The 20366-nt window shown below is 41.6% G+C and overlaps 1 protein-coding gene and 1 long non-coding RNA gene across 3 annotated transcripts in view; one reads left to right on the plus strand and one right to left on the minus strand.

Moving 5' to 3' along the window:
* The window catches only part of MAP3K9 (mitogen-activated protein kinase kinase kinase 9), a 92832-nt gene that overhangs the window by 27123 nt on the left and 45343 nt on the right, over positions 1-20366 (plus strand). For both annotated transcript variants that reach the window (XM_083506424.1, XM_083506423.1), the window contains exons 6-10: positions 2917-3157; positions 4076-4198; positions 5021-5177; positions 10055-10164; positions 19238-20041. In XM_083506424.1, coding sequence (XP_083362550.1) covers positions 2917-3157; positions 4076-4198; positions 5021-5177; positions 10055-10164; positions 19238-20041 — 1435 coding nt within the window. The remainder of the gene's footprint in view (positions 1-2916; positions 3158-4075; positions 4199-5020; positions 5178-10054; positions 10165-19237; positions 20042-20366) is intronic.
* Positions 3696-20366, minus strand: part of LOC310710401 — a 32549-nt gene continuing 15878 nt past the window's right edge. Inside the window, exons 3-5 of the long non-coding RNA XR_014528039.1 lie at positions 8335-8419; positions 6245-6355; positions 3696-3835 (exon numbers count right to left, since the gene is read on the minus strand). This is a non-coding gene — a long non-coding RNA (uncharacterized lncRNA). The remainder of the gene's footprint in view (positions 3836-6244; positions 6356-8334; positions 8420-20366) is intronic.

Consider the following 20366-nt stretch of genomic DNA (forward strand, 5'->3'; position numbering starts at 1 on the left):
GCTGTTCCACCACGCCTTTGGCCAGGGCACAGCCTGACTCCCTCCCTCGGCAATCTTCGCAGAGCTCTGGCCCAATGGTTGCCAGTGGCTTGATACGAATTAATTTTATAATGAATGATTTTAGAGTGTTGTTTGTGCTGTACTTTTGTACTGTTTTATTGTTGTTAGCCGCCCTGAGCCCGGCTTCGGCTGGGGAGGGCGGGATATAAATAAATATAAAATAAAATAAAATCTTGGGTCAGTGGTTTGCGTGAATGTATACTCACAAATTTGTCGAGCAGAAACTGCCAATATTCACATCTTTTGGAAATGTCCAGTGAATATTCAATTTTGAAAGCAAATTCTTGTTAAAATTAAGGATATTATCAATATGAGATATTGTGTAACACTATGTGCTATTTGGCTACATGAAAGATCTAATTCTACCTGAAGACTGAGCACTTGCCAAAAGAACATAGGAAGGTTGTAAAAAAGGTGATTCCTCCAGATTTCTTCCTCAGTCTGCTGGTAGAAGTGGAATACAGTGGTGCCCCGCAAGACGAATGCCTCGCAAGACGGAAAACCCGCTAGACGAAAGGGTTTTCCGTTTCTGAGCTGCTTCACAAGACGATTTTCCCTATGGGCTTGCTTTGCAAGACGAAAACGTCTTGCGAGTGTTCCGATTTTCCCCTGCTCCCCCCCCTTTTTCTAAGCCGCTAAGCCGCTAATAGCCTTTTAGCCGCTAATCCGCTAAGCCTTTAATAGCCGCTAAACCGCTAATAGCGCTAAGCCGCTAATAGGGTTGCTTCGCAAGACGAAGAGACTCACGTAACAGATTAATTTCGTCTTGCGAGGCACCACTGTACTGAAGTAGACAGGCATAATCCAGTACAGTGGTGCCCCGCAAGATGAATGCCTCGCAAGACGGAAAACTCGCTAGACGAAAGAGTTTTCCGTTTTGGAGGTGCTTCGCAAAATGAATCTCCTATGGGCTTGCTTCACAAGACGAAAATGTCTTAGTTCCTGCGGGTTTTTTCCCCTCCCCCCCTTTTTCTAAGCCGCTAAGACACTTATCAGCTGATCCGATAAGCAGATAAGCCGCTAAAAGCCACTAATAGCGCTAATCCGCTAATCCGTCAATGGGCTTGCTTCGCAAGATGAAAAAACCGCTAGACGGAGAGAATCACAGAACGGATTCTTTTCGTCTTGCGAGGCACCACTGTAGTACTATATTTAAAGTCTGATCAATATGATGACTTTTATTTTTAAAAATAAATTAGACTTATTATTCAGATGATACGTATACGCAACTAAACCACCGTCAGAAGCTACAGCACACTGATTACCATTTCTCTGCAGTGTTTGACAGCACAGTGATGAGGACCTGTGAGTCCAATTAGGCTCACCAGGCCTCCCCATTTATCCCTGGGAAATTAAACATGGGGAAGTTGAAGATGTGGCTGGACCAAGGAGTTTGCAGACACCACCAATCAGCTGATCAGTAGCACCTGCAAAGTGTTGTGTATTGTGTGCTACATGTGTCTTTTCAAGTAGCAGCATTTGACTGTTAATAATAATAATCGTAATTTTTATTTATACCCCGCCCTCCCCAGCCAAGGCCAGGCTCAGGGCGGCTAACAAGCAATAATAAAAACAAGTTGAATGAATACAACTTAAAAACAAGATTAAAATACAACATTAAAATATTGAAACATTAAAATGCATCCTCATCACAGGAGGAGAAAGGAAAAAGAAAGAGGGGGAGGGAATCAAATTGGCTCCAAGCCAAAGGCCAGGTGGAACAACTCTGTCTTACAGGCCCTGCGAAAAGAAATCAGATCCTGCAGGGCCCTGGTCTCCTGAGACAGAGCGTTCCACCAGGCCGGAGCCAGAGTTGAAAAGGCCCTGGCTCTGGTTGAAGCTAATCTAACTTCCTTAGGGCCCGGGACCACTAGGGTGTTGCTATTTATGGACCTTAAGGTCCTCCGTGGGGCATACTGGGAGAGGCGGTCCCGTAGGTACGTGGGTCCTAGGCTGTGAAGGGCTTTAAAGGTCAAAATCAGCACCTTAAATCTGACCCTGTACTCCACCGCGAGCCAGTGCAGCTGGAAAAGCACTGAGTGAATACGCTCCCAGGGCAGAGACCCCATATGGAGCCTCGCTGCAGCATTCTGCACCCGCTGGAGCTTCTGGGACAGCTTCAAGGGCAGTCCCACATAGAGCAAATTGCAGTAGTCAAGCCTGGAGGTGACCCTCGCATGGATCACTGTGGCCAGGTCAGGGCGGGAAAGTTAAGGGACCAACTGCTTGATGCAGCGAAGGTGGAAAAATGTCACCTTGGCTGTTGCTGTAACCTGCGCCTCCATGGAAAGGGAGACATCAAGGATTACACCCAAACTCTTAACGAAAGGCAATGGCACTAACTGGGCCCCCGTAAGAGAAGGGAGTTGCCCCTCATCCCCATGCCATCCTGACCCAGCCATAGGACCTCTGTCTTCGAAGGACTTCGTTTCAGTCGGCTCCCACGAAACTATCCAGCCACAGCTTCCAAGCATCTGGTCAGTGTGTCCGGGGCCGAGTCTGTGTGGCCATCCATCAGCAGATAGAGTTGATGGTTGGTGCCTGCAGAGAGCTGTGTACCACACAGCTGATTATCAGGGTTTCAAAGTGCTGTGCACCACACAGGAGGAAAACAGGTCACGTCATATCATGGTGACACCAGGTGGTTGATAAATTTGGCCCATGAGGTGGGAGAGTTAAGGATCCAGCCAGATGCATTTCCTCACCTCTAGTGTAAACCTTTTCCAGTGTTTTCATTCTTAGGCCTTAGAACTAAAGAGCAGAAGATTACCAATCATAATTGCTGCCATTTTTCAGTGGGCAACTGAGGTAATATATTATACTTCTAATTTGGAATATTGCCTTGTTTCCTTGCAGGAACTGCGGACATGGGAAGAAGAATTAACCAGAGCTGCTGTTGAGCAAAAGAACCATGAGGAGTTTCTGCGGCGACGGGAGCAGGAGCTGGCAGAGCGGGAGATTGACATATTGGAAAGGGAACTCAACATAATTATCCACCAACTGTGTCAGGAGAAGCCGCGTGTGAAAAAACGTATGGGCAAGTTCAGGAAAAACCGGCTCAAGTTGAAAGATGGCAATCGCATCAGCCTCCCTTCTGGTACGTTCCAGTATAACAGGGCTAAACAAAGTTCTGTCTTGCACTCCTATACCGTATTTTTCCGTCTATAAGACACCTGCATGTAAAACACCCCCTATTTTGGGGAACTCCCATTTAAGAAAATGGGAGGAGATATTGTCCATGTATAAGATGAGCCCAGATTTTGAATGTTATTTTAGAGTAAAAAAGCATAGTCGTATACATGGAAAAGTATGGTAATCGTTTGCTGTAGCTTCCTTCTAGACATATATATAGAATATTCTCTGTGTGAGCTTGGTGACAGTGGTTGAAATATCTAAAAAGGACTACTACAAATACATTTTTAGTATACGTATCTGACTGGCAAATGTATCATCACATGGGGTATGTGCAAAGTTAACAAACATTTTTCCACTAAGCCACCTCTTCCCCATGCTTTTCATTGTAACTATAATGCATTTTTATAAATTCTTCGTTCTTCACTGTGTACTCTGCAAGAGACCGCTAACATTTTCATCTTACTTTTGCAGATTACCTGAAAATGCATTGTGATTTGTCTACAGGCTACAGTTTAATTGTTTGTTTAATCGTCACCTTCTTGTTTGGGAGCAGGCAGGGTATTGGGCACTGGTTCCTGTGCCTATTATAACTGAGTAGAAAACAGAATTTTAGCCATACCTGCCAAAACACTCTTTGCAACTGTTGACAAAGAAAGACATATTGATTATTACCACCTCTTGGGCTTGTGTGAAAAAAGTGCATTCACTAAAAATACATACTGGATCATTTAGTGAAAAATGTACATCTCACTGAGGATTTAAATTTAAATTCATATTACAATGCTGCTAAAATGCTATAGCAGAAAGAAGGAATTCATTTCCTTAGGTGATGTCATAGTGAAGTGACAAATGAGTATATCAGGTCTTGTTTTATTAACAGATTTCCAACACAAGTTCACTGTACAGGCTTCTCCAACGATGGATAAAAGGAAAAGTTTGATCAGTAGCTGCTCCAGCCCTCCTGCCAGCCCTACCATCATTCCCAGGCTCAGGGCCATCCAGTGTAAGTAGTTTGCTATAAAATTTGGCCAAGTGCCAATAGGTTATGGTTTCTGTTTAGGACAGGATTCCACAATGCTTCCTGTATAGCAGGGTGGCTGATGCCCAATTAGAGGTCCTGATCTGGCCCCCAAGCAAAATTTTCTCCCCACAAACCCCCTTCCAAATAATAATAATAATAATAATAATAATAATAATAATAATAATAATAATAATAATAATACTTTATTGAATTTATTGGTCTCAACTCAAAATGACTTACAGCTAAAAAAACCACCAAATTAATAAAAACCCACATAAGAACATTAAAATAAAATAAAAACCCATTAGATTAATACCGTTTAAAAAATCAAGATCAGAAGTGGCAAATGGCCATCTTTTCCACAGTAGAAGAAGAAGAAGAAGAGTTTGGATTTGATATCCCGCCTTTCACTCCCTTTAAGGAGTCTCAAAGCGGCTAACATTCTCCTTTCCCTTCCTCCCCCACAACAAACACTCTGTGAGGTGAATGGGGCTGAGAGACTTCAGAGAAGTGTGACTGGCCCAAGGTCACCCAGCAGCTGCATGTGGAGGAGTGGAGACACGAACCCGGTTCACCAGATTACGAGACTACCGCTCTTAACCACGACACCACACTGGATACCCCCTCCCCTCCCCTGTAGTCTATTTTCATTATATGGGCAGTCAGTATGGTACTGATCAGTGCTGGGTAAGAACATAGGGTGAAGAATAAAATCTATGGGCGTCTGATTATTTGCTTGCAGTAATACAAAATAATGGCATAAATGCATGCTCATGTTTTTCTGTACTATTGTCCCCCTTCCAGTAACTCCCAGTGAAAGCTGCAAAACATGGGGGCGCAACTCTGTATGCCAGAAGGAAGAGGAAGGTGAAGAAGAAGAGAAAAGAGGCCAGAAGAAGAAAGGTCGCACATGGGGCCCAAGTTCTCTTTGTCATAAGGAGCTAACAGCAGGCGAGGATGGGTGAGAAGCGTAATCTTAGCTGCCACTGTGCCATAAAGCCTCAGTCCAGCTTCCTTTTTTCTCCACCAACCTGCCATACTTTAGCTGGTATAATTGTTTGCCAAAGCAGTTTACATTCATGTTATTTATTCCAATAATAAATTATACATTTAATAAATAATAATATGCCCTTTTAAAATGTGTTGGGGGGCATTGGGTTGTTTTTGTTTTTATTTTGATTATGTGTTTTGTGTTTTTATATTGTGATTTTATCTTGTGAATCGTCCTGAGACCTGCAGGTATAGGGTGGTATATAAATTTAATAAATAATAATATTTATACTTCAGCAAAGTAGATAGCAAAAAGAGAGAGAAAGAAAAAAGGCTCACATCACTGCCTACTTATTAAAAATAAAACAGAACATTCTTGACTGTTAATACTTGAAACTTTCCCAACTCAAACCTGAAACAAAAAAATGTCCCCTTACATACTACAACAATGTGGTCTCATGGGGATCTGTGTGGAGGTTATTCCACAAAGGTGCAACTGTCTCAGAGAAGGTGTTGGCATTCTTTGCTCTCAGTTTTAACAATGTAATCTGATGGTGTTTGAAGCATCATTTCTTTAGTTGATCGTTAACACACGGGGAGAGGATTGCCTCCTATTTTTTTTAGATTGGAGGCATAAAACATACAAAATCAGCCATCTCATCTGCAAGAGATTCATGTTCAAAATCCCATCTCCTCTTAGCCAGTCTGATTTCCCAGTAACATCTCTGCTACTTCAAAGATTGTTCTGTAATCTTAGTATTTCCATGCTCCCTTGCCCACCCCATTTAATCAGAATTATGTTTATTACTCAGTTTCTAGGTATAGAAATGCCTTTCTTTCCTGTCCTGTAGTCTGGCACTTAGGTGAATGCAGACAGGGAGAATTTGGCTAAAGTCACTGACTCAAGCTATAAATTATTCTTTCATTGTCATAGGGTTGGCCATCTGGTCATTTGACCAGCCAAATAATGGCAGTTGTCTATTTGACAGCAATCAAATATTCCATGAAGCCAAAAACAGTGTGTTCATGGCAGCTTACTTTCAAAACAAGGTTCAACGAATCTTGGCTTGCTTTGGTAACTAGCCAAAATTTTCACCATGACCCTCCTGCTGTCCTTCAGAAGAAAATAGACGGACTTCTGGCATTTTCCTGAAATGAGAAAGGCAGAAGTCGCTTCTGTTAATTGGCTGGGAGAGAATTGGGCATCTAATTGTCCTGGAAAAAAACAAAAAAATCCAAGCAAAACATCCAGCTCTTCTTGAGTGCTTTGGGCTTTGGCCATCTTTGCAATATCTGTCCTATTAATACAGTAGTATCATCTTTGATTTGGACAAACCTATTTCTCTTAGGAGACAAAGGGACACACATTTCAATTGAGTTTTGTGTTACATTTCTCATACTTTCGATTACATTATGTAATAAAGTATACATGAGTCAAGAACTTAAATCTATTGATACAAATGGCTGTTGTGGTAGGTGGGAATAATGGAAGAACCATATTGGGTGGATTCAGCCCTGTTCAACAAACAGAAGGACTCCTTCAGTCTGTGCAATTGACTTATATCCAGTGGAGGCTCCTCGGGCAGTGGATTCTCCCAGATTACTGTTTTGTGGTTTATCAGCCTGTAACGTTTGCAACCAGTTTGTAGCATTACCTTGAGGAGGGAAGATGACGGAGGAATATTTTATGATTCAGACTCATTTGCTCAGAATAAAGCAGCCAAACTTCATCTTTAAGCCTTCTGTTGGCAAAATTGTGATTACTACAAGGACCCTCAGGAGCACTGTACCACTGCGAAAAGTGACAGCTGTTAATGTAATCAGTTCTCTATATCTTTTGGGCTATCCTCCCAGAAGCTGATCGCATCGTTCATAAATATGTAAGAGTGAAATCTAGAAGATGCTTATTGCTGAATTGGATACACAGTTGGTATATGTGGTCAGAAAATGGGGGATGTGGATGAAACATGTTCTGCAAGTAAAACTCCCATCAAATTTGAGAGATGGCTCACATGCTTTCCTTTTGGATTGCGGTGTTAAGTAGCAGTTACTAGCAGTAGTGCAGATTATTCTTTGAGTTTTTCTTAAGAACAGGATTTTTCAAGTTTCAGGCTAGTTGGTCTTTCCAACCAATAATTACTTGGTTTCTTATGTCAGGCATCAAAACCAAAGTCTCTTCACATAATCATGTCAAGTGTTCTATAATTACATTTTAGACATTCAAATTTTTCATTTTCAGCAATAGTGCAGTATTCCATCTTCATGTAATGTAGGGTTGACATATTTAAAAAAGAGAAAATCCAGACACAAAATTTGTTGAGTCCCCCCCCCCGAAAAAAACAGTTTTTCTGCTATTTAAGGAAATTCACCAAAATCGACACTTTCGAAATGACTTGTCATATGTCTGGATTTTCCGGACATTTCAGCATTTTCTGCCCAGACACTGTTTCCGACAGCTAAATCCTGGCTATGTTTGGGAAATTCTAGCCGTATGTCAACCCTAATGTAAAGGGAGGGAGAGGTCTTTAGACAATAAAGTCTTCAAAGATTTTTGGACTTTGCTCCCTAAATAAGAAATAATGAACACTCACAGCACAAAAAATGGATTTTATGGGAATATATTCCCTCTCCTGGCTCTTTAAGCCTGGGGAGAGCTGTGATAGTTCAGACGTCCTGCTATGATGGTCTGAAAGGAGCATCTCTTTGAAAGAAATAGAACAGACCAACAACATGCTATTCTGTCTGGGAAAGAAGCACTAGGTGCTGGAAGACCATGTGGGAGGGTGATGAGCAGGCAGGGAGAGATTCCTTTAAAGAGTACAGCAATGATGGAATTGGCAGGAAGGGCACTGTTGCCACATATTTTTATATACTTTGGAATTTAACTTGACCCCACTGCTCAAATAGGCCCTCGTTTTCAGTATGCCTCAGAGTAAGTCCTATTCCAGGGCACTATGGAATCAAGGTATAAAGTACAATCTACTTTATTGTAAATTAATTGCTGTGCTATGTAGGGAAGAGACTGAATTGTTTTTAGCACCCTCTAGTGACCACCTTGGTTTTTTACAACCCAGGAAAATAGAATACTTTTTCCAGAATAAGAAAAAAAAAATTTTTTTTTAACTCACAGGTTTTGTTCCTCAGCTAAGGCTTGCCAAAGAATTGTCGTCCTCTGTTTTCATATATGAAGGAAGCAGTATTTGCTCTGCCATGCTACAAAGGACAACCCAGAACATTGTGTAACACTTAAGGCCAAGATGAAGGCTACACTTTGTCTCTATATATGAGAGGGTTTTTTGCCTGTAGGAGGCAAAACCAAGAAATGCAATACAAACCTTCTAACTGAGTGGAGGATAAGAATACAGCCTTCTACCAAATTACATACTTTACCTTGGCTCTTCTTATTTTTGAAGTGAGCATGCTAACTCCACTTTTGTATGTGTCGCCTCTTAGTGATGTTTATCTAGGTACTTAAATTGCGGTCCTCCTTATATAATGCTCTGAATGTAAGGTTTATGTTGCAGTTCAAATGCTAAAGGTACACAGATTTAGCCCTATGAACTGCCTAGATAAGAAACCAACTGTGAATCATATCAAAGGTTTTCTGAGCTCTTCAGAGAAACAGCAGAGTATAAATGAGATGATAAATAACGTTGCAAGTATGCTTTTCCTATAATTTTATATCTCTAAGGATGAATGAAACATAGAGAATAATGCACTTGCAAAGGCAAATTCATAAAATATAATTTTTATTGCAAATATTCAATACATGAACATCTTCTGTTAGGCTGATTCCTTCAGTAATAGGTTGGTCTGCAAGGAAAATAAGTTTTTGAGTATATGGTTATAACTAAAACTGACATAAATTCACTGGACTTTTCTAGGCTTATCTCACAGGCTCATTGTGAGGGTGCAATACGCTAAAGCAGAGCTTTCCAAACTTTTCGTGTTGGTGACACACTTTTTAGACATGCATCTTTTTGTGACACAGTAATTCAGTTTTACTAGCAAACCAGAGGTTAAACTAACCCCTTTCCAGCCCTGGGAGGAGCATGGGGAGCATTCGCACAACACACCTACACACTGCAGCCAACACACTAATGTGTTGCAACAGAGAGTTTGGAAAGCTGTGTGCTAAAAGGCATGTTCTAACCTGACCCTAGGCCTTACTGGTGTGATGGAAAATGCATCAAAGGGTAACCATATGCTCTGGGGGTAAGGTTACCCGAGTAACCTTAAGACTGGACTGCCTCCATACATTTTAAACAAGCTTTTATAGGCTTGACTTCACTTGGTATAGAATATGATTGTTAAGTTACTAACTAGGATCTGCTAGAAGAGCTGGCAAGATATGCTGTATAAACAGTTGATTGATGGTCTGTTCCCAGGCACATTTCAAAGTGCTGATGGTTATACGCAAAGCCCTAAATGACTAGAGGCTTGGCTCTCAGAAGTCCCCCTCAAGAGTCCCACTACCATCTGCAGTTAGGGGGGTGGTGACAAAATGCTACATTTTGAAAAGATGCTAGAAAAGCTAGTGTGATGTATGCTGTGTCTTTTTGAGTCCAGGGATTTTTTTTTAACATCCACATATTCTTGCATGCATAATAATTATCTTTGTTTTATATGGGTTATTGAATGTGATGCTGCTGTTTTTCTGTATTTTTATATATCACTGAATTTGGTTTTTTTAACTATATGTCACCATGGTAGCTTATTTTTCTAAATAAACTAATATTTGTGATAATTAGAATAGTTAAGAATGAGAAGATAAATGTTGGTCATAAAAGCAGACAGAGGAAATAAATTATCTGCATTTAAATGTGTCTTCTCTTCTCTTTACTTTAGTCTAAAGTGTTTGGATGGATCCAAACAGTGGTCATCTAGTGCGCCAAATCTAGGAAAAGTTCAGAGAACACCAGTCATTTTCCCAGGATTTACAAGCCTAACAGAGATGGGTAAGTACCTGTTAAATGAATTTCTTAAATGCACTGTATTCAATCTCATGTTTGTTTCTGTCCACCAACACTTACCTCTTACAAAAAAGCAAACCTCAGAATCTGCTTCTGTAATCTTAAATTTCAAGACTTGCACATTTTTTTAAAAAAAGATGTACAGTATCATGAAAGTTTTGTTCACACCATTGGCCTGGTTGGGACCAAATGCAATTCTGCTCCTCCCCTCCCAGATTTATCAGGTCACTTCAGAAACTGGGAACACTCAGATAAAGATGTCCAACAATTAACTTAATTCATAGTCAAGTACATGTGGGGAAAGGCTACCTGAGTCCAAAGCCATTTATGGCTTTTAAGTACCGCATTTTTCGCTCGATAACACGCACCTGACCATAACACGCACATAGTTTTTAGAGGAGGAAAACAAGAAAAAAAAATTCTGAATGAAACAGTGGATGTATCATTTTTGTGCTTCATGCTGTGGCCACAGACATGTGATTTGACGGTGAGTTTGGGGTAGCCCAATGCAAAAATCCTGAGAATCCACGTGGATCTGTGCTTTGTAACCACGTTTTTGTACCATGGCAGCCCCAGGCAACAGTGGGTGCGTGATTTTTTTGGTGCAGGCTGTAGCCATGGATATGCTATGTGATCTGATGTTGAATTTGGGGTGACCCTATGCAAAGATCCTGAGGATCCATGTGGATCCATGCTTTGTAACCACGTTTTTGTACCATTGCAGCCCCAGGCAACAGTGGGTGCGTGATTTTTTTGGTGCAGGCTGTAGCCATGGATATGCTATGTGATCTGATGGTGAATTTGGGGTGACCCAATGCAAAGATCCTGAGGATCCATGTGGATCCGTGCTTTGTAACCACGTTTTAAGTGGGGAGGGAAGGAAAAACACAGAAGGGACAAGGAGCACCGAGAGGGGTGTGCAGAGAAGCAGCTGGCTAAGAATGCAAGAGAGGGGTTTTACCGGAGGGAGGAAAGGAAGGCAAAAGTTCCCCCAGCCACCCACCCAAGCCAGCCAGCCAGCCAGCTAGCGCTCTCTCTCTCTCTCTCTCTCCCCCCCCCCCACCTGCATGTTGCCTGCGAGTCCCTAGACGCAGCAGCAGCAGCAGCACCGGAGCACAGAGAGGAATTACAGTAGAAGGAAGGACGCTCTGCTTTCTCCTCTGCTTTCCTGGAGGGGAGGGGTTTTCTCTGCTCTTTGTTCCATTTGAGCAAACACAGTAACGAAACAAAAGAGGGTGGGCAGTAAGACCCTGAGGCAGAATGCAGGAAAGCAACAGCTTTCTCTCTTTCAAATTCTTTTTATTTTATTCCATAAAGACAAAACACACTCAGAAAAGTCGACAGAACATAAACATATAAAGAAAAAGACAAAAATTCTCAATCACAAAAAAAAGCGCATAAAATTCTTATTTCCATAGTTTTTTCATAACATATTTCTTTCTTTTGGGATTTCCTTCAGCCTGGCCGCGAATCATACGAAGTAAATAAGTAAAGTCACACGTTTCATCTTTTATATTGTCATTGTGTCCATTTTTGTTCTCTATTTTCCTTATACAATAACCTTAGTCTATCACAATACATCTCTAAACCCCCTTAGCGTTATTTGTCCATCACTGATGCTTTCCAGATAGTTTACATATTTTCCCCAGTCCTTGATGAACACTTGATCTTTTATATATCTGATCTTTCCCGTTAATTTGTCTAGCTCTGCATATTCTGTTAGTTTGCATCTCCACTCCTCTACTGTTGGAGTTTCTTCCTGTTTCCATCTCTGAGCTATTAAGTTCCTTGCTGCCGTAGCCGCATAGTATACCATTCTGCAATCCTCCTTTCTTATCTCTCGTTGTAATATTCCTAATAGGAAAGTTTCTGGTTTTTTTCTAAACGTGTACTTTAATATCTTTTTCAGTTCTGTATATACCTTTTCCCAGAACTGCTTTACCTTTCCGCACTCCCACCACATATGGTAGAAGGTGCCCTCTGCGTCTCTACATCTCCAACACTTATTGCTCACCTTGTACATTTTTGAAAGTTTTACAGGTGTCAGATGCCACCTATAAAACATCTTCATAACGTTTTCTTTTATCGCCGTACACGCTGTGAAGTTCAATCCATCTTTCCATAGTCTCTCCCAGTCCTCATATTGTATACTATGGCCTACGTCTTTTGCCCAACAAATCATCACTGATTTCACCTCCTCGTCTCCCAAATTCCAGTCTAACAGCATCCTATATGCTTTAGATATGCTTTTCACCTTGTTATTTATTATTTCCGTCTGGAATTTTGAGTCTTTGTCTACATACCCTCTTTCTTTAATGTCTCTACTAAGCATCTGGTTAATCTGTTGATGGCTAAACCAATCGTACACATATTCTCTAATCATCTCGTAGGGTTTGAGTCTCCATTTCCCATCCACTTTAGTTACTAGTTGGTTGTATGTTGCCCAGTTACCTCCCATGTTGATAGTTTTTCTGTTTATTATTTCGAGTGGTGCTAACCAGTGAGGTGTTTTCGGTTCCAATATATTTTTGTATCTCTCCCACACTTCTATTATCGGTCCTCTAAAAATGTGATTACTAAATCCCCTGTGTTCTTTCGTTTTATTCCTCCACAGGTAGGCATGCCAGCCGAAGTGGTTATCGAAACCCTCCAGATCGAGTAATTCCGTATTTTCTAAGTTAACCCAGTCTTTTAGCCAACTTAAACATGTCGCCTCATAGTATAACTTGAGGTCTGGCAGCGCAAACCCCCCCCCTTTCTTTTACATCTGTGAGTAATTTGAATTGGATTCTGGGTTTTTTGCCCTGCCATATGAACCTCGAAACTACCCTCTGCCATTCTTTTAGAGTCTTACTCCCTTTTATTATAGGTATAGACTGAAACAAAAACATCAATCTTGGTAAAACGTTCATCTTTATCGTGTTTATTCTTCCCCATAGTGATAGTTTTAGTCGTCCCCATTTCTCTAAGTCTTTCCTTATTTCCCTCCATACTGGCTCATAGTTATTTTTGTAAAGATCCATATTTTTAGATGTTATCCAAATGCCAAGATATTTAACTTTCTTTACCGTCCCTATCTGCCATTGCTGTTGAATTAATTCTATTGTCTTTGGATCCACATTCTTATATATCATTTTTGTTTTCGTCTTGTTTAATTTAAATCCAGCCACCTTTCCAAATGATTCTATTTCTCTCATTATCTCTCCTATTGATGTTAATGGATCTTCCGTCATCACCACTAGATCGTCGGCAAAGGCCTTAGTTTTATATACGTTCTGACCTAAAGTCACGCCTTTTATATTTCCGTTTTTCCTTATAGAGTTTAGGAGGGTTTCTAACACTGTTATAAATAGTAACGGAGAGAGTGGGCATCCTTGCCTTGTACCCTTCCTTATCTTAATCTCTTCCGTTACTGTGCCGTTTACAATCAGCTTGGCTTTCTGATCCGTATATATTGCTTTCACCCCGTTGTAAAAATCACTGCCTACACCCATGTGCTCTAGATTTCTCAACATAAAATTCCATACCACATTATCAAACGCCTTTTCAGCGTCGATAAACATCATTGTCACTTGTTTGTTAAACCTAATAGATAAGAATTCTAACATGTCCACAATATGTCTTATATTGTCTCTCATCTGCCGACCTGGCAGAAATCCCGCCTGGTCCTTATGGATAACATCTGCCAGTACATCTTTTAACCTTCTGGCCAGGATTCCTGCATATATCTTATAATCTACATTCAGCAATGAGATTGGTCTATAATTTCTGACTTGGGTTAGGTCCGAATCTTGTTTGGGTAGGAATGTGATAAACGCCTCTTTCCAGGTTTCCGGGATTTCCCCTTTCTTTAATATTATATTCATTGTCTTTTTCAGGGGTTCCACTAGGACTGATTTCATTTCCTTATAGTAACCGGCCGTGAACCCATCGGGACCTGGGGCTTTTCCCCTCTTCAAATTTTTAATTATCTCCTCTATTTCTTTATTTTCAATAGGTATATTCAATCTTTGTTTACCTTCCAGTGGGATTTTTTGTCCTCCTTTATCTTTCAAAAATCTTTCTATCTTCCTTTGCCCTATCTTTTCCTGGTCATTATATAAGTTGCTATAGAAACTTATAAACTCGCTCCTTATTCCTTTAGGGTCAGTTCTTTCTTCCCCCTCTACTGTTATTTTATTGACTATCCCTTGTTCTTTCCTTTTTTTAATTTGCCAGGCCAGCCATTTGCCTGGTTTATTAGCATGTTCAAAGTTTCTTTGTTTGAGTCTTTTTATATTCCATTCCACCTCCCTATTTATTATTGTGGCAAACTGGGTTTGAAGAATTTTTATTCTTTCCTTTGTTTCTGAACAGTTGGGTTTCTGAACTAATTTTCGTTCGTTTATCATTATTTGTCTTCGAATTTCCTCTTTGTTTTTTTCTCTATTCCTGTTTTTAATTGCATTTTGTTGAATAAAAAATCCTCTTATGACCGCCTTACTGGCATCCCAAACTGTACTTTCTTTCGTTCCTTTGCCACAATTATCCTTAAAGTATTCCGTCAATTTTTTCTTTGCCATTTCCACCACCTCTTGATCATCCAACAGGTAATCTTTTAATCGCCATCTATAAGATCTTTTCTCATAGCTGTCCAATTCCATCTCTAGTGGGTTATGATCTGAGATTACTTTTGGCTTTATTTCTATATATTTAATTCTTGGACATAGTTCTTTTGAGATCCAGATCTGATCTAATCGAGAAAAGGATTGGTTGGGTTCTGAATAAAAGGTAAATTGCTTTTCTAGCGGGTATCTCAAGCGCCAAATATCTACTAAGCCGCAGTTTTCCACCATAGAGAAAAAAGATTTTGGCAACTTCCCTTCTTTATTTGCTCTATCTCTAAGTCTGTCCATCTCAAGTGAGACCACTGCATTCATATCCCCCATTAATATTATTTTTTGATCGGCATATTCCATTAATTTTTCTTCTAGTTTCTTAAAGAATTCAGTTTTGCTGCCATTCGGAGCGTATATCCCCACTAACAATATTTTCTCCCCCTGCCAGTTGATGTTAACCGCTATCATCCTCCCCTCCTCATCTTTAAACATTATTTTAGCTTCTATCTTATTACTGATGTACAATACCACACCTCTTTTTTTAGCCCTGTCCAGGGCTTCATACTCATTTCCCAACCGTTTATTAATTATCACTTTTCTGTGCTTTCTGGCCACATGTGTCTCCTGGAGACAGATTACATCCAGGTTTTTCCTTTTCAAACATTGTTCAATTTTATTTCTCTTTCTTTTATCATTCATCCCGTTAACATTCCAATTCCAGATTTTTAACCCCATAGCCCGTGTGATATCCTTTTGTTATTCTGAAGTTTTCTTGTCTATTGTATATTTTCTAAATCCTCTGTTTTCTCTTCATTTTCCTCTTCCTCCTCCGACCCTCCCTCCCCCCCTCCTCCTCCAGCACTCTTAGTTCTTCTGGTGAGGCTCTCTCCTCTCTTCCTATCTCTTGGGTTTCCGCTTTAAGTTCCTTGTATTTCCTAAGGAATTTCCCGGTTTCTTCAGAGTTTATCAGCTTATGTTTTTTACCTCTATGTGTAAATGATATCCCTTCCGGGAATTCCCACCTAAACTCAACCCTATTTTTCCTCAATGTTTGCACCAAAGGTTTATAAGCATCTCTCTTTTTGAGCAACCTTATTGGGACGTCTTTAAAAATAATTATATAGTTTCCATCTATGTTCAATCTTTTTTCTCTATTCCTTTGGAGGACCCTGTCCCTCACTGCTTTGTTTTCGAATGTAATCAGACAATCGCCCGGAAATTTCTTTACTTTTGTTGCGTTAACACGCATTCTAAATGCGTTTAGTATACTATTGGCCATTTCTTCTGCAGGCAGCCCCATCCATTCTGCTAACTCCTTCGTCAACTTTTCTTTGATATTCTCATTCTGTGTCTCTGAGACTGCTCTCAGCCTGAGGTTTACCTCCCTCTGCCTCAGTTCGTTCATTGCTATAATGTCTTTTATCTCTTCCTGTGTCTTACATATTTCCATCACATCTGATTTGATCTTTTCCTTCTCTCTTCTAATCTCTCTTATCTCTACCTTTGTCTTTTTCAAACCTTCTTCTGTGAGCTGCGCTCTCCTAGATATTTCTTTTATTTGGCCCCTAATTTCATTCACAGTTTCCTCCATTTTTTTATCTAATTTCCCAATTCTGTTGTCCACCGATTCTAACTTATGTTCGACATTTACTTGACTTTGTTTAATCTCTGCAAACATCTTCAGAATATCTGTCTTGAAGTCCATCTCCTGTTTAGAGCCTCTCCTCTCTCCTGGTGTACCCCCGTTCGTTCCCTTCTTTCCTGTATGAGACATCTTGTATTTTATGTAGTCCCCCTCCCCACCGTCCCTTCCCACCCACGTTTATCGTTCTTAATCTCTCCCGCGATTTCCTTACATTCACTTCCTTTCCTTATTATAATTTATCTCACACCCCGTGTTTGCCTTTTCTGAGACCGGATCTGTAGCTTTTAGATCTGTAAGCAATAAGTTTTAAACAGTAAGCTATAAACTCTTATATAACACTCCAAAGCAATAAAATTAAATCCTAGCAAATTATCCTAGCGAATTCTCGCAGTTCCGGTCGTGGTCTTATTTATCAAACGAAGTCTGTTTATAGTACAGAAATAGATCTTTTGGGTGTATGATGTTCCCAGCAGCAGGCTACAGTTTCCAGAAGCCGATGCTTCTTCTCTAGTTCACCTGCCGCTTAGTCCAGAGGTTGCGTGAACTTCAGGAGATTTAGCAAAAAAGGGGGGGATTAGGTAGGGAGGGATGAGAACACAACGGGTATCTAATGGAGGGGGAGGGGGGGGAGCCGGAAGGAGGAAGGGAGGAGGTTTAGACACGACTCATATTCTCCATTTTGTCCTCAGAAGTTCTCCAGATTAACCCCCACTTCTGTCCCAAGTCTGCATTAACTCTTACCAAATCTCCAAATTGTCCTCAGAGTTCACGTTTCAAACTCCTGTTCCCATATGCAGTTCCTGGTAAAATATACAGTTCACTATAAAACGCCGACACGTAGTATCGTTGTTTCCCTTTTCCTCCACACAGACGCTGCGCTCCTGTTTCAAATGGCGGCGAGGCTTCCCTTCCAAAGTTCTCCGTAACACCAGTCTCGCTTATAATAAAGCCTCTCTTCTTTGCATCCTCCTGCTCACCAGAAATCGCCAAAAATCAAGGACCTCCACTCTCCCTCTCGCCTAGACCCTTCCAGTTTCTTTCCTTTCCCCTCTGAAATTCTTTTCTTCCCCTTCTCCCTTTGTAACAGCGTTATTTTCATGAGGGGGGGAAAGCCGAGAAGGGAACTATGTTACCGCCCGGGCAAGTCACTCACTTTCTTTTGTACTGCATTCCTGCCGTGTCTTAGTTGATTTCGGCCATCCGCTGAACTCCATTCGTCTCTCTTTGTTACTCCGAAATTTCTTTGTTTCCCCTCTTAGCCACAAAATTACAAGTATCGGAGTTCTTTTTTTTTGAAAACAAGCCGCTTTTCCTGCAAGCGCAGGGCTTCGCTATCTGAAGGTAAGAAAATGGCTCCCCTAGACCCGTTGAATCTTTCCGCTACTCTCTTCACCTCTCTCGGGGTTACCTGGTAGCCGGTTTGATCCTTCCTCCGGTCATGCTGGGAACTAGACTCTTTGAACACCCTTCCAAAGAGTTTAAGGGGTCTCCGCGCCCTGGAGTCGCCCCAATCCTTCAGAATAGCTCGGGCTTCACCTCGCGGTGCAAGCCCTTGCTTGCGCTGGGATCGCGGCTCGCCGGAAGTCCATCAGCAACAGCTTTCTCTCACGGGAGGCTCCAACGCACGTGTGGCTGCCTGCAATCAGTTTACCACATCGAGAATGAAGATAAACTGGTAAAATAAGGGGGCTAAAGGGAAAACCTCAAAGATCCCTCAAGAACAAGGCAGGGGTTCAGGGCTCCCAAAGCCGAGCTGCAGCCTTAGAAGGGAAAAATGCGGCTTTCGGAGGTGGTTTTTACTGCCCCGCTGCTTCCAATTTTTTAAAAGGCAAATTGCAAGAGAAGATGCAGCAGTCAGTCACTCTCTCACTCCCTCCAAGCACCCACGCTAGCGAACAAACACACAGGCAACCACACACTCACAAAGCACACACACTAGCAAACACACAGTCGCGCTGCAGAGTGGCCAAACCTCCTAGCAAGCACTTCCCTGGCTTCTGCTGACCGCAACGAAGACGACCCTCAAAGAAAATGTGTGATGCACTCGGGCCAGTCGGCTCCAGGGACCACACATTCGCTCAATAACACGCATAGACATTTCCCCTTACTTTTTAGGAGAAAAAATCTGTGTGTTATAGAGGGAAAAATACGGTACATGGTTATTTAAAACAATAAGGAACTATACAGTCAGCACAACACACTATTAAAATAGTGATTAAATGGCAAAATAAAAACTTAAATTCCAGTGTTATAAAATGTGATTCCTCAGACAGTTCGCTGGGTAGATGTGTGTGCTGTCATTCACCTTCAGGTGTTTTCTCCTTGATATATATGAGCCATTGAAGTGGTGGACTATTTTGAGAGAAGTTGCTCTCAAAATGTGTGTACACATACCCTCTCACACAAACCATGCAAGATTTTTATATTGGAGGGTTCCTTTTTCCTCCCTCTGTTCTGTTTGTGTTGCTTCAGCGGCTAGGCTGAAGGGAGCTGTCCTTAGAAACGTGTGTGGCTGCTTTGAGCAACAAGTGGCTCATTTCTGCTTTAGCTGTGCATTATTTCAAATCTCAACTCCTTATTGGAACTCTTATTGGAATCCAATAAACTGCATGTGGCAGTTGCCATCATTTGACAGCTGCCATCATTTGAAAGGGGCGAAGTTTCCATATTCTTTGTTCAAAATGCAAACATGTTTTTTCCATGGTAGCGGTGTGTTTCTACTTTTACACACAAGATGAAGCATAACCCATTCTTACTCATAGTCAAAATGTTAAAGCCCTACACTTTTGTGTGTGTGTATGTATCTCTTTTGCAGAGAATGAAGACAGTGATTCTTTGAAAAACGGAGAGACCAAGATGCAGCAATCACCTGGGTCTAACCAATCATACCTCTGCATCCCATTTCAGAGAAGTGAGGACTGGGATGGCCAGTCCAGTGATGCCAATGAGGAAACCACTCCTATGAACTCTACCACAAGCACCCCTCAGCTCACCCCCACTAACAGCCTGAAACGTGGAGGTTCCCAGCACAAACGATGCGAGCTTGCCTTTCTGGGCTGTGGGGCTGTATTAGCTGCTGCTGGCCTGGGCTTTGATCTTTTGGAGGCTGGCAAGTGCCAGCTCCTAAGCCAAGATGAGCTGGATGCCCCCAAGGAAGAGAAGAAGAAACGTGATAGTATTTTCCAGCGGGCTGGACGTTCCCGTCGGAGCACCAGCCCACCTTCAAGGAAGCTCTTCAAAAAAGAGGAGCCCACATTGTTGCTGGGCGAGCCATCCAACTCCCTGACCCTTCTCTCTTTGTCTTCCATTTCTGAATGTAACTCAACCCGTTCCCTGTTACGCTCAGACAGTGATGAGATTGTGGTGTATGAGATGCCAGTCAGCCCCGTGACAGTGAAGGCTCCCTTGCCAGTAGTTAGTAACCCCCTAGTTAATATCTGTGTTGAAAGGTTCAAGCGAGATCCCAACCAGTCCTTGACTCCCACACATATGACTCTCTCTTCTGAAGCCCGGCAAAGGGGGCACAGACGGACTCCCTCTGATGGTGCCATAAATGTGACTGGTCCGCTTGCCAATGGATCCCCTTCCAGGAATTCTCCTGCAGCAGCATTAGGATCAGGTACGTTATTCTTTTCCATCCTTGCACTCCAGAAAGTGAATGCTCTTGCCATTGCACTTCCTGCAGATGTTGCCTCTGAGGTAAGATTGAAGGAAGGCAATAGCTGACGGAAACGAGAGGCACTATGTATAATTTTTACTTCTGTACTTTGAGGGTCTCAAACCCTCAGTGAGTTAGGGATTTCCCCTGCATGCGAATACAAGCTCTGTGGACTGAGCGGATGAGACCAATAGTGGATTCAGCAGTCAAGAGGGCGGTTTCTGCACATGATGTAGAGGGAAGTGAGGGGTAGGTGGGGCTCATCAACCTGGGAAAGTAGCCAATC

This window comes from Podarcis liolepis (genome assembly GCF_965112155.1).
Source record: "Podarcis liolepis genome assembly, chromosome: 1".
NCBI classification, from domain to species: domain Eukaryota; kingdom Metazoa; phylum Chordata; class Lepidosauria; order Squamata; family Lacertidae; genus Podarcis; species Podarcis liolepis.